An 18,592-nucleotide genomic window follows, 5' to 3' on the forward strand; every position below is an offset into this window, starting at 1 on the left:
TGGTTGGCATATCAGTGTGTGTTATATTTTGTAGGGAGTGCAGTGATTGGCATATCAGTGTGTGCTATATTTTGTAGGGAGTGCGGTGGTTGGCATATGTGTGTGATATATACTATAGGTAGTGTGGTGGCGGGCACAGCAGTGTGTGGTATCTCCTGTAGGTAGTGTGGTGGCGGGCAGAGCAGTGCACAGTATCTATTGTAGGGAATGCGGTGGTAGGCACATAAATGTGTGGTATGTACACTCGATAGTGGAGAGTGCCCTGGTAATTTTTATAGGACTTTACTTTGTATTTAATGCATTAGGGCTGCTATGTTTGTTTACTCTAAGATATTAAACAGATGACAAAATAATTGTCTGGCCCATATATCATGGTACTCACTTATATCTGTTTGTTTGATTTAGGGCTATGCGAACTGAAAATAAGGTTCCTCCCCCACCTGTTGCCCACGCACCAGTTCCTCCAGGGAGTGTAACCCAGGTGGACGTCAGAAGCCGGGTGTCGGCCTGGTCATCCTGGGCATCTGAGTATGGTGACTGTGAGTACTGTGCAGTGTGTTAGATGTGGGCTTTCTTGTTTATAAGGGATTAGAGCAAATCTGAGGATGGTATCTGCTCTGGTATGTCAATAGTAATTCTAAGGTACCTACAGCATGAGGTAGTAACAGGTTACATATTTGATCAACTGGAATCAATCTAGTAGGACTGAGGTCAGGGTGGTAACTACACAGTGTTGTATAACTAGTGATAGACTGAGGTCAGGGCATTAACTACACTGTGTTGTATAACTAGTGACAGACTGAGGTTAGGATAGTAACTACACAGTGTTGTACAACTAGTGACAGACAGAGGTCAGGGCGGTAAATAAACAGTGTTGTATTACTAGTGACAGACAGAGGTCAGGGCGGTAACTACACAGTGTTGTATAACTAATGACAGACTGAGGTCAGGGCGGTAACTACACAGTGTTGTATAACTAGTGACAGACTGAGGTCAGGGCGGTAACTACACAGTGTTGTAGAACTAGTGACAGACTGAGGTCAGGGCATTAACTACACAGTGTTGTATAACTAGTGACAGACTGAGGTCAGGGCATTAACTACACAGTGTTGTATAATTAGTGATAGACTGAGGTCAGGATAGTAACTACACAGTGTTGTTTAACTAGTGACAGACTGAGGTCAGGGCTGTAACTACACAGTGCTCGTGCTGTATAACTAGTAACATACTGAGGTCAGGGCGGTAACTACACAGTGTTGTATAACTAGTGATAGACTGAGGTCAGGGCGGTAACTACACTGTGTTGTATAACTAGTGACAGACTGAGGTCAGGGTAGTAACTTCACAGTGTTGTATAACTAGTGACAGTCTGAGGTCAGGGCGGTAACTATACAGTGTTGTATAACTAGTGACAGACAGAGGTCAGGGAGGTAACTACACAGTGTTGTATAACAAGTGACAGACTGAGGTCAGGATGGTAACTACACAGTGTTGTATAACTAGTGATAGACAGAGGTGAGGACGGTAACTACACAGTGTTGTATAACTAGTGACAGACTGAGGTCAGGGCAGTAACTACACAGTGTTGTATAACTAGTGACAGAGGTCAGGGAGGTAACTACACAGTGTCGTATAACTAGTGACAGACTGAGGTGAGGGCGGTAACTACACAGTGTTGTATAACTAGTGATAGACTGAGGTCAGGGCATTAACTACACAGTGTTGTATAACTAGTGACAGAGGTCAGGGAGGTAACTACACAGTGTTGTATAACTAGTGATAGAAAGAGGTGAGGGCGGTAACTACACAGTGTTGTATAACTAGTGACAGACTGAGATCAGGGCTGTAACTACACAGTGTTGTATAACTAGTGACAGACTGAGGTCAGGGTGGTAACTACACAGTGTTGTATAACTAGTGAGAGACAGAGGTCAGGGCGGTAACTACACAGTGTTGTATAACTAGTAACAGACTGAGGTCAGGGTGATAACTACACAGTGTTGTATAATGAGTGACAGACTGAGGTCAGGGTGGTAACTACACAGTGTTGTATAATGAGTGACAGACTGAGGTCAGGGCTGTAACTACACAGTGTTGTATAACTAGTGACAGACTGAGGTGAGGGCATTAACAACACAGTGTTGTATAACTAGTGACTGACTAAGGTCAGGGCATTAACTACACAGTGTTGTATAACTAGTGGCAGACTAAGGTCAGGGCATTAACTACACAGTGTTGTATAACTAGTGACAGACTGAGGTGAGGGCGGTAACAAAACAGTGTTGTATAACTAGTGATAGACAGGTCAGGGCAGTCACTACACAGTGTTGTATAACTAGTGACAGACTGAGGTCAGGGCGGTAACTACACAGTGTTGTATAACTAGTAACAGACTGAGGTCAGGCGGTAACTACATAGTGTTGTATAACTAGTGTTAGACTGAGGTGAGGGCATTAACTACACAGTGTTGTATAACTAGTGGCAGACTAAGGTCAGGGCATTAACTACACAGTCTTGTATAACTAGTGACTGACTAAGGTCAGGGCATTAACTACACAGTGTTGTATAACTAGTGGCAGACTAAGGTCAGGGCATTAACTACACAGTGTTGTATAACTAGTGATAGACAGAGGTGAGGACGGTAACTACACAGTGTTGTATAACTAGTGACAGACTGAGGTCAGGGCATTAACTACACAGTGTTGTATAACTAGTGATAGACAGAGGTGAGGACGGTAACTACACAGTGTTGTATAACTAGTGATAGACTGAGGTCAGGGCATTAACTACACAGTGTTGTATAACTAGTGATAGACTGAGGTCAGGGCGGTAACTACACAGTGTTGTATAACTAGTGACAGACTGAGGTCAGGGTGGTAACTACACAGTGTTGTATAACTAGTGATAGAAAGAGGGGAGAGCGGTAACTACACAGTGTTGTATAACTAGTGACTGACTAAGGTCAGGGCATTAACTACACAGTGTTGTATAACTAGTGGCAGACTAAGGTCAGGGCATTAACTACACAGTGTTGTATAACTAGTGACAGACTGAGGTGAGGGCGGTAACAAAACAGTGTTGTATAACTAGTGATAGACAGGTCAGGGCAGTCACTACACAGTGTTGTATAACTAGTGACAGACTGAGGTCAGGCGGTAACTACATAGTGTTGTATAACTAGTGTTAGACTGAGGTGAGGGCATTAACTACACAGTGTTGTATAACTAGTGGCAGACTAAGGTCAGGGCATTAACTACACAGTCTTGTATAACTAGTGACTGACTAAGGTCAGGGCATTAACTACACAGTGTTGTATAACTAGTGGCAGACTAAGGTCAGGGCATTAACTACACAGTGTTGTATAACTAGTGATAGACAGAGGTGAGGACGGTAACTACACAGTGTTGTATAACTAGTGACAGACAGAGGTCAGGCAGGTAACTACACAGTGTCGTATAACTAGTGACAGACTGAGGTCAGGGTGATAACTACACAGTGTTGTATAACTAGTGATAGACTGAGGTCAGGGCATTAACTACACAGTGTTGTATAACTAGTGATAGACAGAGGTGAGGACGGTAACTACACAGTGTTGTATAACTAGTGACAGACTGAGGTCAGGGCGGTAACTACACAGTGTTGTATAACGAGTGACAGACTGAGGTCAGGGTGGTAACTACACAGTGTTGTATAACTAGTGATAGAAAGAGGTGAGAGCGGTAACTACACAGTGTTGTATAACTAGTGACAGACTGAGGTCAGGGCGGTAACTACACAGTGTTGTATAACTAGTGACAGACTGAGGTCATGGTGGTAACTACACAGTGTTGTATAACTAGTGACAGACTGAGGTCATGGTGGTAACTACACAGTGTTGTATAACTTGTGAGAGACAGAGGTCAGGCGGTAACTACATAGTGTTGTATAACTATTGACAGATTGAGGTCAGGGCGGTAACTACACAGTGTTGTATAACTAGTGACAGACTGAGGTGAGGGCGGTAACTACACAGTGTTGTATAACTAGTGACAGACTGAGGTGAGGGCATTAACTACACAGTGTTGTATAACTAGTGACAGACTAAGGTCAGGGAATTAACTACACAGTGTTGTATAACTAGTGGCAGACTAAGGTCAGGGCATTAACTACACAGTGTTGTATAACTAGTGACAGACTGAGGTGAGGGCGGTAACAAAACAGTGTTGTATAACTAGTGATAGACTGATGTCAGGGCGGTAACTACACAGTGTTGTATAACTAGTGACAGACTGATGTCAGGGCGGTAACTACACTGTGTTGTATAATTAGTGATAGACTGAGGCCAGTGTTGTATAACTAGTGACAGACTGAGGTCAGGGCGGTAACTGCATAGTGTTGTAGAACTAGTGACAGACTGAGGTGAGGGCATAAACTACGCAGTGTTGTATAATTAGTGATAGACTGAGGTCAGGATAGTAACTACACAGTGTTGTTTAACTAGTGACAGACTGAGGTCAGGGCTGTAACTACACAGTGCTCGTGCTGTATAACTAGTGACAGACTGAGGTCAGGGCGGTAACTGCATAGTGTTGTAGAACTAGTGACAGACTGAGGTGAGGGCATAAACTACGCAGTGTTGTATAATTAGTGATAGACTGAGGTCAGGATAGTAACTACACAGTGTTGTTTAACTAGTGACAGACTGAGGTCAGGGCTGTAACTACACAGTGCTCGTGCTGTATAACTAGTAACAGACTGAGGTCAGGGCGGTAACTACACAGTGTTGTATAACTAGTAATAGACTGAGGTCAGGGCGGTAACTACACTGTGTTGTATAACTAGTGACAGACTGAGGTCAGGGTAGTAACTTCACAGTGTTGTATAACTAGTGACAGTCTGAGGTCAGGGAGGTAACTACACAGTGTTGTATAACAAGTGACAGACTGAGGTCAGGGCGGTAACTACACAGTGTTGTATAACTAGTGACAGACTGAGGTCATGGTGGTAACTACACAGTGTTGTATAACTAGTGACAGACTGAGGTCAGGGCGGTAACAAAACAGTGTTGTATAACTAGTGATAGACAGAGGTGAGGACGGTAACTACACAGTGTTGTATAACTAGTGACAGACTGAGGTCAGGGCAGTAACTACACAGTGTTGTATAACTAGTGACAGAGGTCAGGGAGGTAACTACACAGTGTCTTATAACTAGTGACAGACTGAGGTCAGGGCGGTAACTACACAGTGTTGTATCACTAGTGATAGACTGAGGTCAGGGCATTAACTACACAGTGTTGTATAACTAGTGACAGAGGTCAGGGAGGTAACTACACAGTGTTGTATAACTAGTGATAGACAGAGGTGAGGACGGTAACTACACAGTGTTGTATAACGAGTGACAGACTGAGGTCAGGGCGGTAACTACAAAGTGTTGTATAACTAGTGACAGACTGAGGTCAGGGTGGTAACTACACAGTGTTGTATAACTAGTGATAGAAAGAGGTGAGGGCGGTAACTACACAGTGTTGTATAACTAGTGACAGACTGAGGTCAGGGCTGTAACTACACAGTGTTGTATAACTAGTGACAGACTGAGGTCAGGGTGGTAACTACACAGTGTTGTATAACTAGTGAGAGACAGAGGTCAGGGCGGTAACTACACAGTGTTGTATAACTAGTAACAGACTGAGGTCAGGGTGGTAACTACACAGTGTTGTATAACTAGTGACAGACTGAGGTCATGGTGGTAACTACACAGTGTTGTATAATGAGTGACAGACTGAGGTCAGGGCTGTAACTACACAGTGTTGTATGACTAGTGACAGACTGAGGTGAGGGCGGTAACTACACATTGTTGTATAACTAGTGACAGACTGAGGTGAGGGCATTAACAACACAGTGTTGTATAACTAGTGACTGACTAAGGTCAGGGCATTAACTACACAGTGTTGTATAACTAGTGGCAGACTAAGGTCAGGGCATTAACTACACAGTGTTGTATAACTAGTGACAGACTGAGGTGAGGGCGGTAACAAAACAGTGTTGTATAACTTGTGATAGACAGGTCAGGGCAGTCACTACACAGTGTTGTATAACTAGAAACAGACTGAGGTCAGGCGGTAACTACACAGTGTTGTATAACTAGTAACAGACTGAGGTCAGGCGGTAACTACACAGTGTTGTATAACTAGTGACAGACTGAGGTGAGGGCATTAACTACACAGTGTTGTATAACTAGTGGCAGACTAAGGTCAGGGCATTAACTACACAGTGTTGTATAACTAGTGATAGACAGAGGTGAGGACGGTAACTACACAGTGTTGTATAATTAGTGATAAACAGGTCAGGGCGGTAACTACACAGTGTTGTATAACTAGTGACAGACTGAGGTCAGGGCATTAACTACACAGTGTTGTATAACTAGTGACAGCCTGAGGTCAGGGCGGTAACTACACAGTGTTGTATAACTAGTGACAGACAGAGGTCAGGCAGGTAACTACACAGTGTCGTATAACTAGTGACAGACTGAGGTCAGGGCGGTAACTACACAGAGCTGTATAACTACTGATAGACTGAGGTCAGGGCATTAACTACACAGTGTTGTATAACTAGTGACAGACTGAGGTCAGGGCGGTAACTACACAGTGTTGTATAACTAGTGACAGACTGAGGTCAGGGTGGTAACTACACAGTGTTGTATAACTAGTGATAGAAAGAGGTGAGAGCGGTAACTACACAGTGTTGTATAACTAGTGACAGACTGAGGTCAGGGCGGTAACTACACAGTGTTGTATAACTAGTGACAGACTGAGGTCATGGTGGTAACTACACAGTGTTGTATAACTAGTGACAGACTGAGGTCAGGGCGGTAACTACACAGTGTTGTATAACTAGTGACAGACTGAGGTCATGGTGGTAACTACACAGTGTTGTATAACTAGTGACAGACTGAGGTCATGGTGGTAACTACACAGTGTTGTATAACTTGTGAGAGACAGAGGTCAGGCGGTAACTACATAGTGTTGTATAACTATTGACAGATTGAGGTCAGGGCGGTAACTACACAGTGTTGTATAACTAGTGACAGACTGAGGTGAGGGCGGTAACTACACAGTGTTGTATAACTAGTGACAGACTGAGGTGAGGGCATTAACTACACAGTGTTGTATAACTAGTGACAGACTAAGGTCAGGGCATTAACTACACAGTGTTGTATAACTAGTGGCAGACTAAGGTCAGGGCATTAACTACACAGTGTTGTATAACTAGTGACAGACTGAGGTGAGGGCGGTAACAAAACAGTGTTGTATAACTAGTGATAGACTGATGTCAGGGCGGTAACTACACAGTGTTGTATAACTAGTGACAAACTGAGATCAGGGTGGTAACTACACAGTGTTGTATAACTAGTGACAGACTGAGGTCAGGGCTGTAACTACACAGTGTTGTATAATTAGTGATAAACAGAGGTCAGGGCGGTAACTACACAGTGTTGTATAACTAGTGACAGACTGAGGTCAGGGCATTAACTACACAGTGTTGTATAACTAGTGACAGACTGAGGTCAGGGCTGTAACTACACAGTGTTGCATAACTAGTGACAGACTGAGGTCAGGGCGGTAACTACACCGTGTTGTATAACTAGTGATAGACTGAGGTCAGGGCGGTAACTACACTGTGTTGTATAATTAGTGATAGACTGAGGTCAGGGCGGTAACTACACAGTGTTGTATAACTAGTGAGAGACAAAGGTCAGGGCGGTAACTACACAGTGTTGTATAACAATTGACAGACTGAGGTCAGGGCTGTAACTACACAGTTTTGTATAATTAGTGATAGACTGAGGTCAGGGCGGTAACTACACAGTGTTGTATAACTAGTGATAGACCGAGGTCAGGATAGTAACTACACAGTGTTGTATAACTAATGACAGACTGAGGTCAGGGCTGTAACTACACAGTGTTGTATAACTAGTGACAGACTGAGGTCAGGGCGGTAACTACACAGTGTTATATAACTAGTAACAGACTGAGGTCAGGGCGGTAACTACACAGTGTTGTATAACTAGTGACAGACTGAGGTCATGGTGGTAAGTACACAGTGTTGTATAACTAGTGACAGACTGAGGTCAGGGCGGTAACTACACAGTGTTGTATAACTAGTGACAGACTTAGGTCATGGTGGTAACTACACAGTGTTGTATAACTAGTGACAGACTGAGGTCATGGTGGTAACTACACAGTGTTGTATAACTTGTGAGAGACAGAGGTCAGGCGGTAACTACATAGTGTTGTATAACTATTGACAGATTGAGGTCAAGGCGGTAACTACACAGTGTTGTATAACTAGTGACAGACTGAGGTGAGGGCGGTAACTACACAGTGTTGTATAACTAGTGACAGACTGAGGTGAGGGCATTAACTACACAGTGTTGTATAACTAGTGACAGACTAAGGTCAGGGCATTAACTACACAGTGTTGTATAACTAGTGACAGACTGAGGTGAGGGCGGTAACAAAACAGTGTTGTATAACTAGTGATAGACTGATGTCAGGGCGGTAACTACACAGTGTTGTATAACTAGTGACAAACTGAGGTCAGGGTGGTAATTACACAGTGTTGTATAACTAGTGACAGACTGAGGTCAGGGCTGTAACTACACAGTGTTGTATAATTAGTGATAAACAGAGGTCAGGGCGGTAACTACACAGTGTTGTATAACTAGTGACAGACTGAGGTCAGGGCATTAACTACACAGTGTTGTATAACTAGTGACAGACTGAGGTCAGGGCTGTAACTACACAGTGTTGCATAACTAGTGACAGACTGAGGTCAGGGCGGTAACTACACCGTGTTGTATAACTAGTGATAGACTGAGGTCAGGGCGGTAACTACACTGTGTTGTATAATTAGTGATAGACTGAGGTCAGGGCGGTAACTACACAGTGTTGTATAACTAGTGATAGACCGAGGTCAGGATAGTAACTACACAGTGTTGTATAACTAATGACAGACTGAGGTCAGGGCTGTAACTACACAGTGTTGTATAACTAGTGACAGACTGAGGTCAGGGCGGTAACTACACAGTGTTATATAACTAGTAACAGACTGAGGTCAGGGTGGTAACTACACAGTGTTGTATCACTAGTGATAGACTGAGGTCAGGGCTGTAACTACACAGTGTTGTATAACTAGTAACAGACTGAAGTCAGGGCGGTAACTACACAGTGTTGTATAGTGACAGACTGAGGTCAGGGCAGTAACTACACAGTGTTGTATAACTAGTAACAGACTGAGGTCAGGGTGGTAACTACACAGTGTTGTATCACTAGTGATAGACTGAGGTCAGGGCTGTAACTACACAGTGTTGTATAACTAGTGATAGACTGAGGTCAGGATAGTAGCTACATAGTGTTGTATAACTAGTGACAGACTGAGGTCAGGGCTGTAACTACACAGTGTTGTATATCTAGTAACAGACTGAGGTCAGGGCTGTAACTACACAGTGTTGTATAACTAGTGATAGACCGAGGTCAGGATAGTAACTACACAGTGTTGTATAACTAGTGACAGACTGAGGTCAGGGCTGTAACTACACAGTGTTGTATAACTAGTGACAGACTGAGGTCAGGGCTGTAACTACACAGTGTTGTATAACTAGTGATAGACTGAGGTCAGGATAGTAACTACACAGTGTTGTATAACTAGTAACAGACTGAGGTCAGGGTGGTAACTACACAGCGTTGTATCACTAGTGATAGACTGAGGTCAGAGCTGTAACTACACAGTGTTGTATAACTAGTGATAGACGGAGGTCAGGATAGTAACTACACAGTGTTGTATAACTAGTGACAGACTGAGGTCAGGGCTGTAACTACACAGTGTTGTATAACTAGTAACAGACTGAAGTCAGGGCGGTAACTACACAGTGTTGTATAACTAGTGATAGACTGAGGTCAGGGCAGTAACTACACTGTGTTGTATAACTAGTAACAGACTGAGGTCAGGGCGGTAACTACACAGTGTTGTATAACTAGTGACAGACTGAGGTCAGGGCGGTTACTACTTATTGTTTTATGATTAGTAACAACACGCACCCATTGTTATATTTGTGTTACTGAGTTTTTAGTATGGTTAGGAAGTATAGCTAGGGTTTCAGGACATTTTTTGGTATTTTATTCATTTTCATATATTTGCTTTTTTTTGTGTTGCAGATGAGAGTCTTCAGCTAAATTATAACCTGGATGAAACACCTGAGATGGCCGCAGGTAGAATTGATCGTGATGTGGTGAGTGTGGTTCTCTTAAGAACAAAAAAGCAATCTAGTGACTTGATTAACATCTGAATTCTATTTGTTTTGTTTTCTGAATATTTTTTATTTATACCTGGTTGTTTAGACAAAGAGTTGAACGTGCCAGTTTATCGTAGTGTAATTTTATATTGACATATCTGTAAAAACAATTTTTATTTTTTTTTTGTAGCAAATTTTAAACCACATTTTAGATGATATTGAATTCTTTATTATGAAACTTCAGAAGGCAGCAGAAGCGTATACACAATTATCCAAGCGCAAGAAGTACAAGCGAAGTTATAAGCTGGGCCCAGGAGGTGAGCGTGATCTGTGTGTGTGGCTGTAGATCATGGTGGAATTAATATCCTTCCCTAATCACCATTCTCCTGTGGTTTGTTTTGCTAGAGGGCGTTCTCACACTGCGTGCACAGCCGCCTCCCCATGAGGAGTTCATTGATTGCTTCCAGAAGTTCAAGCATGGAATGAACCTTTTGGTATGTAATATTTCTGTGACATCCAAATAATGGTTAGTGGGTAATAGGCAGGGTAATGCATTGGCGCTGCCAGCTTAACATATTTACCTGTACGGGACACACTTCTAAAATCAATCTCAGAAGAAGTGCACATCTATTATAGCTAACACACGATTTATGCCAGTTTATCACTTTACAATGTCCTGTTTTTTTTAATAATAATTTCCAATTGGTATGACCTAACAATGAGTAAGATGTATATACTCTGTCTACAATAAATATACTTTCTTTTTTAAGACACAATGAGTCCACAGATCATCTTAATTACTAATGGGATATTCACCTCCTGGTCAGCAGGAGGAGGCAAAGAGCACCACAGCAGAACTGATAAATAGCTCCTCCCTTCCCTCCCACCCCAGTCATTCTCTTTGACTACGTTAGTGATAGGAAGAGGTAAAGTGAAGTGTTAGATTAGATTTCTTTCATGTAATTGGCAAGAGTCCATGAGCTAGTTACGTATGGGATATACAATCCTACCAGGAGGGGCAAAGTTTCCCAAACCTCAAAATAGGGTTATCTGCTCTAGAGTTGTCTAGAGTAGATACGCCCCCACCTCTCCAGCATCAACGTATACAGACCAATTAGATTTCAGCTGAACCGAAACACGGAAGTGTACCGTGTCTTGATTATAGCCACACTGCAGCTGAAAGTAAATATGGAGAAGCATTGCGCTTGACATACAAACATTTGGTTAGTGACACATAGTAAGAACTTAGATGGTTGGGGAGCGGGAGTTACACATCTATAAGGTCCTGACGGAAGTTCACATATAGAAATTACTATCATAGAGCATTGTGAATATGAATCTGTTAGCATCAGGAAAAAGGAGCTTTACCATATTGTCTGTCGACATTAAGTGACAAATGTAATTCTTGTGTGAACTTATACACTCCTGAAATACAACCCATATTTGGATATCTATGTATGGGGTGAGCTAACTCACCTCTCCCCAATCTGCCAGCCTGTTCCTACCAGCACATATGTGTGCTCAGCTTAAATGTGAGTACCCACTTGGGAATTTAATAAAGTGAATACAATTACACTGAATGATCTGCACATGTAGTGCCTGTGTTTGTGCTTCACTCCATCCCAGCACTGCCGCATAAAGAGAAATTCTACAGTGGGTGAGCTGTTACATCTGTCTAAATGTACAGCCTGTACCTACTAGTACATAAGTGTGCTTCTGTAATATGTGAGTACCCATTTGGCTTGATTTGTCATTATAATCCAAATATATCTGATGATACCACACATGAGGCGCCCCTCTATTCTTCCTTATTTTTTATAGCCTACCCAGACCTGTCGGTGAGGAGGAGGCAGCCAGCACCTGTCCCTTTGGAATTAAAGAGGACTCTGTTATACTGAATGGTCAAAAGGGACAATTTACTTATACTAATATTCTATTGTTATCTTCAAGATACTCCTTGTGTGTGTGTGTGTGTATATATATATATATATATATATATATATATATATATATATATATATAAGATTGTACTATTTATATGATAAGTAAGATTCACACTATTGAGTACATATTTAATTTTTCAGCTTATTGTTACCTCTAGGTTTAGCGCCCCCTCCCTGTAACTAGGGTATATCTCAATTACCAAACCTCAAAATGCCTATAAATACACCCCTCACCACACCCACAATTCAGTTTTACAAACTTTGCCTCCTATGGAGGTGGTGAAGTAAGTTTGTGCTAAGATTTCTACGTTGATATGCGCTTCTCAGCATTTTGAAGCCCGATTCCTCTCAGACTACAGTGAATGTCAGAGGGATGTGAAGAGAGTATCACCTATTGAATGCAATGGTTTTCCTCACGGGGATCTATTTCATAGGTTCTCTGTTATCGGTCGTAGAGATTCATCTCCTACCTCCCTTTTCAGATCGACAATATACTCTCATATTCCATTACCTCTACTGATAACCGTTTCAGTACTGGTTTGGCTATCTGCTATATGTGGATGGGTGTCTTTAGGTAAGTATGTTTTCATTACTTAAGACACCTCAGCTATGGTTTGGCACTTTATGCATTTATATAAAGTTCTAAATATATAAATATATGTATTGTACTTATATTTGTTATGATTCAGGTTTTCAGTATAATTCCTTTTGCAGACTGTCAGTTTCATATCTGGGAAATGCTTTTTTAGGAAAATTTATTTCTCTTGTAAGGTGTATCCAGACCACGGATTGATCCATTACTTGTGGGATATTCTCCTTTCCAACAGGAAGCTGCAAGAGGATCACCCACAGCAGAGCTGTCTATATAGCTCCTCCCCTAACTGCCACCTCCAGTCATTCTCTTGCAGCTCTCGACAAGGGAAGTAGCTAGAGAGATGTGGTGAATTAGTGTAGTTTATCTTCAATCAAAAGTTTGTTATTTTTAAACGGTGCCGGTTGTACTGTTTTTTTACCTCAGGCAGAAATTAGAAGAAGAATTTGCCTGAGGTTTTTTATGATCTTAGCAGGTTGTAACTAAGGTCCACTGCTGTTCTCACACATAACTGAAGAGTATGAGGAAACTTCAGCTGGGAGAACGGCCTGCAGAATTAACTGCCCTGAGGTATGTTCAGTATATTATTTTCTAGAGGATGATAAGAACTAGAAAATGCTGACAGTGCCTGATATAGTTAAGGTAAGCCTGATTGCAGTGATTTAATAAACGAATGGCATCATGCTTGCAGTAAAAAGTAATTTTCATATTACTTTCTATTATGGCTTAATATGTAAAACGTTTGCATATGTATAAAGAACGTTTTTTACTGAGGTGATAAATCTTTGTTTGGGTCCTAGTTTTCCACATGGCTGTTATTTTACTCCTAGGAATAGTTTTTTAAGGCCCTCTGACTTTGAGTGCATGGTGGGAGGGGCCTATTTTTGCGCTCTAATTGCGCAGTTGTTTTTACATTCTGAGACATCCAGCTTCCCTGAAGGAGTCCCCTGACATATTGGGCCTCTGTAAAGGGTTTTTGTGCCTACAAAAGTCGTTTTATGGTAAGGTAGGAGCCACAGTAGAGCTGTGGCAGTTTGCTTGTGACTGTTTTAACGTTTTTTACCGTTTTTTTTTTTGCTTCGATTTTGAACCTGAGGGGTTAATCATCCATTTGCAAGTGGGTGCAATGCTATTTTAGTCTATTATATACACTGTAAAAATTTCATAGAGAACGCCAAGCTTCCTTGTTACTTATCCAGGTCCAGGGATCCCAATGCAGCGCTGAGAGATGCTCTAGCAGCACCTTGGTCTTTCAACCTGGCTTATGTGTTTCCACCGTTTCCTCTGCTTCCTCGTCTGATTGCCAAGATCAAGCAGGAGAGAGCTTCAGTGATTTTGATAGCACCTGCGTGGCCACGCAGGACTTGGTATGCAGATCTGGTGGACATGTCATCCCTTCCACCATGGACTCTACCACTGAGATAGAACCTTCTACTTCAGGGTCCTTTCAACCATCCAAATCTAATTTCTCTGCGTCTGACTGCTTGGAGATTGAACATTTGATTTTATCAAAACGTGGTTTCTCTGAGTCGGTCATTGATACCTTAATTCAGGCTCGAAAGCCTGTCACCAGGAAAATTTATCATAAGATATGGTGTAAATATCTTCATTGGTGTAAATCCAAGGGTTACTCATGGAGTAAAGTCAGGATTCCCATGATATTATCTTTTCTCCAAGAAGGATTGGACAAGGGATTGTCAGCTAGTTCCTTAAAGGGACAGATTTCTGCTTTGTCTATTCTTTTGCACAAGCGTCTGGCGGATGTTCCAGACGTTCAGGCGTTTTGTCAGGCTTTAGTTAGAATCAAGCCTGTGTTTAAACCTGTTGCTCCGCCATGGAGTTTAAATTTAGTTCTAAAAGTTCTTCAAGGGGTTCCGTTTGAACCTCTGCATTCCATAGATATCAAGCTTTTATCTTGGAAAGTTCTGTTTCTGGTAGCTATCTCTTCGGCTCGAAGAGTTTCAGAGTTATCTGCCTTGCAGTGTGATTCCCCTTATCTGATCTTCCATGCAGATAAGGTAGTTTTGCGTACCAAACCTGGGTTTCTTCCTAAGGTGGTATCTAATAAGAATATCAATCAGGAGATTGTTGTTCCGTCACTGTGTCCTAATCCTTCTTCAAAGAAAGACCGTCTTTTACACAATCTTGACGTGGTTCGTGCTTTAAAGTTTTATTTACAAGCTACTAAAGATTTTCGTCAAACATCTGCATTGTTTGTTGTCTACTCTGGACAGAGGAAAGGCCAAAAGGCTTCAGCAACTTCTCTTTCTTTTTGGTTAAGAAGTATAATCCGCTTAGCTTATGAGACTGCTGGCCAGCAGCCTCCTGAAAGAATTACAGCTCATTCCACTAGAGCAGTGGCTTCCACATTGGCTTTTAAAAATGAGGCTTCTGTTGAACAGATTTGTAAGGCGGCGACTTGGTCTTCGCTTCATACTTTTTCTAAATTCTACAAATTTGATACTTTTGCGTCTTCGGAGGCTATTTTCGGGAGAAAGGTCTTACAGGCAGTGGTGCCCTCCGTTTAAGCGCCTGCCTTTTCCCTCCCTCCATCCGTGTCCTATAGCTTTGGTATTGGTATCCCACAAGTAATGGATGAATCCGTGGTCTGGATACACCTTACAAGAGAAAACAAAATTTATGCTTACCTGATAAATTTATTTCTCTTGTGGTGTATCCAGTCCACGGCCCGCCCTGTCATTTTAAGGCAGGTGTTTTTTATTTTTAAACTACAGTCACCACTGCACCCTATAGTTCTCCTTTCTCTTGCTTGTCTTCGGTCGAATGACTGGAGGTGGCAGTTAGGGGAGGAGCTATATAGACAGCTCTGCTGTGGGTGATCCTCTTGCAGCTTCCTGTTAGGAAGGAGAATATCCCTCAAGTAATGGATGAATCAGTGGACTGGATACACCACAAGAGAAATAAATTTATCAGGTAAGCATAAATTTTGTTTTCTTACCTGGGGTTTAGTCTCTTTTTTCAAATTGACTGTCTTTTAAATTCACGGGCAGAGTTAGGCTCGCGAGGGCGCAAAATGCCAAAGTTTATTGCATCATTCTTGGCGCAAGATTTTTTTTTGGCGCAAAGTTACGTTTGTTGACGCAAATTTGTCATTTCCAGCGTCTTAGTTGACGCCAAGTCTTTCACAAGGTTGTGTCATCTGTGGCGCGAGTGTGTTATTTCCGGACGTTATTGGCGCCAAAAAATATTTTTCTGTTTGTGTGCGTCATACTTGCCACCAAATATTTTAATTTTTAAGACCCCATTCCTATATGCCTCTTGCCTTCCTTTGAAATGGGACTGGAGTTTTAAGTAGTCTTGTCAACCTCTCAGGGAGAGCATTGATGAATGTTAGAGTCTGGAGATGCAGGGAGAGTCTTTCTGCAAACCCATTCAGACTCGTATTAACAGCTCCTAAGCAATCAGTGTTGACGAGTTTCACTGCCTGCTTCCATCACTAAAGTCCATGTCAGGAGCGATGCTACAAGACTGTCAAACTTGAAAGGCTGTGTTTCTGTTCCACAGCATAGATTCTGGTAAGATCATTACATTTTTTATACATATATGATAACGCAAGAAGACATGGTCACTGTGTGGCTCCTTTTATCTGTTTGGAATCAAGGGTTAATATAGATTATAGAAACAGGGGATTAATCACATAATTTTATTTTATTATGATTATGCTGCGACATGTGTGAGATGTGGCTCAGGCAGATGTTGAAACGTACAAGTTTTACTTTCGTTTTTGGAAGCTGTGCAGCCTGAAAGGCTTGGCGCACTTTTTTCCTATAGCAGGGATGGTCCTGCATTGCACACCATGTGACCGGGTGTGGTTACACTGATTTTCTCTTTCCTGATCGCGCGGTTTACCGGAGAAGAATCGGTTTCTCTATTTGGCCTGGGTCAAAGGAGGGGGTTAGTGCCCCAACCATTGAGGGTATAAATGTGCCATTTTATCTTATTATCTATAGTCTGCTTTATAAGCGCAAGCTATGAAGAATTCTGATGCGTTAGTGGGTACTCCCTCTTTACCTAAATCTAATACCTTTCTATATTGTGAGGAGGCTGGGGTATACCCGCCTGATCAATTATGTTCCACGTGCCTTGATAAACTAATCATGTCAAAGAAAATTAATATGTTTGATACCACTGAGCCGTCCACCTCTGAGGAGTTCTATGAGGTGCGCACCCTACAGTCATCTCCTATTACACATGCATCTTCCCGTAGCACTCCTAATCCTTCATCTGGAGGGGCCCTTTTACCGTCAGACTTTACTGAGCAATTACAAACGGCAGTGTCTGCAGCCTTTAGTGCTTTACCTCACCCTGATAAGCGCAAGCGAAAGGTTAAATATTGCTATCCTTTCCAGGGGTCATCTACTAACTTATTGGATTTATCTGATACAAGATTATCCGATGATGAAGGCGCCTCTGATACTTCAGAGGGTGCTCTTTCTGGGTTGGAATCTGCTGCCTCCAACTGCGGAGGAACCAGACTTTAGATTTAGGATTGAGCATTTACGCTTTCTGTTGAAGGAAGTTTTGGCTACGTTAGAGGTTCTAGAGCCCAAATTGCCTGAGGAACCTTTGATTCCTAAATTATGTTAGGTCTACGAGGAAAGGGTTGTGCCACAAATTTTCCTGGTTCCCGTAAAGATGGCGAATATTATTAAAGGGATAGGAAAGTCAAAATTAAACTTGCATGATTCAAATAGAGCATGTCATTTTAAGACACTTTTACATTCACTTCTATTTTCAAATGTGCTTCATTCTCTTAGTATCCTTTGTTAAAAAATGAATACGCACATATCAATCACTAGTGGGAGCTCCTGCTAATTGGTTCCTGCACACATTTGTCTCTTGTGATTGGCTAATGGATAACAAAAATGAAGAAAATGTAAATAAAATTAAATTGGAAAGTTGTTTAAAATTCTATGTTCTATCTGAGTCATAAAATTAAATTTTGGGGTTTACTATCCATTTAAGAATGAATGGGAAAGAATTGGTTCTTCATTTTTCCCTTCTTCCTTTAAAAAATTGTTCCTGGTCCCGGACTCTCACTTGGAGTTGTGGTGGTCCATCCCTAAGGTGGATGGCACTATCTCCATGCTTGCTAAACACACTACTATCCCACTTGAGGATAGTTCGTCTTTTAAAGAGCCCATGGATAAGAAAATAGAAACTCTGTTAAGAAAGATGTTTCAACATACAGATATTTGCTTCAACCAGCAGCGGCTGTTGCTGCAATTGCTGGAGCGGCTACCTACTGGTGCGACTCCTTATCTGAGTTGATCGAGGTGGAGGGTCCACTCAACGTGATCCAGGAATGAAGAAAGTCCTTAAGGGTGGTTATTTTTTTTATTTGTGATGCAAATATGGAAATTATTCACCTGAATGCCAAGGCTTCAGGTTTTTCTGTTCAAACCTGTAGGGCACTCTGGCTGAAGTCCTGGTCTGCGGACATGACTTCAAAGTCAAGACTTCTTTCCCTTCCATTTAAGGGAAAGATTCTATTTGGTCCTGGACTCAATTATCTCCACAGTTACTGGAGGCAAAGGTGCCTTTTTACCACAGGATAAGACACAACAAACCTAAAGGACAAGGTCGTAATTTTCGTTCCTTTCGTTCGGTTAAATCCCAATGTCAGCAGCCCTCCACAAAGCCTGAGCAGTTCAAGGGGACTTGGAAGCTGGCTCAGTCCTGGAATAAATCCAAGCAGAACAAGAAGCCTGCTGAGGAAAAGTCGGCATGAAGGGGCGGCCTCCTGATCTGGTTCTGGATCACG

The 18,592-nt window shown here is 42.1% G+C and overlaps 1 protein-coding gene across 1 annotated transcript in view; it reads left to right on the forward strand.

The window, feature by feature from the left end:
• EPS8 (epidermal growth factor receptor pathway substrate 8) overlaps positions 1–18,592 on the forward strand; it is a 782,257-nt gene that overhangs the window by 41,376 nt on the left and 722,289 nt on the right. The window contains exons 2-5 of the mRNA XM_053719136.1: positions 406–539; positions 10,196–10,269; positions 10,463–10,589; positions 10,678–10,766. Coding sequence (XP_053575111.1) covers positions 406–539; positions 10,196–10,269; positions 10,463–10,589; positions 10,678–10,766 — 424 coding nt within the window. The remainder of the gene's footprint in view (positions 1–405; positions 540–10,195; positions 10,270–10,462; positions 10,590–10,677; positions 10,767–18,592) is intronic.

Source organism: Bombina bombina, chromosome 6, assembly GCF_027579735.1.
Source record: "Bombina bombina isolate aBomBom1 chromosome 6, aBomBom1.pri, whole genome shotgun sequence".
Classification (NCBI taxonomy): domain Eukaryota; kingdom Metazoa; phylum Chordata; class Amphibia; order Anura; family Bombinatoridae; genus Bombina; species Bombina bombina.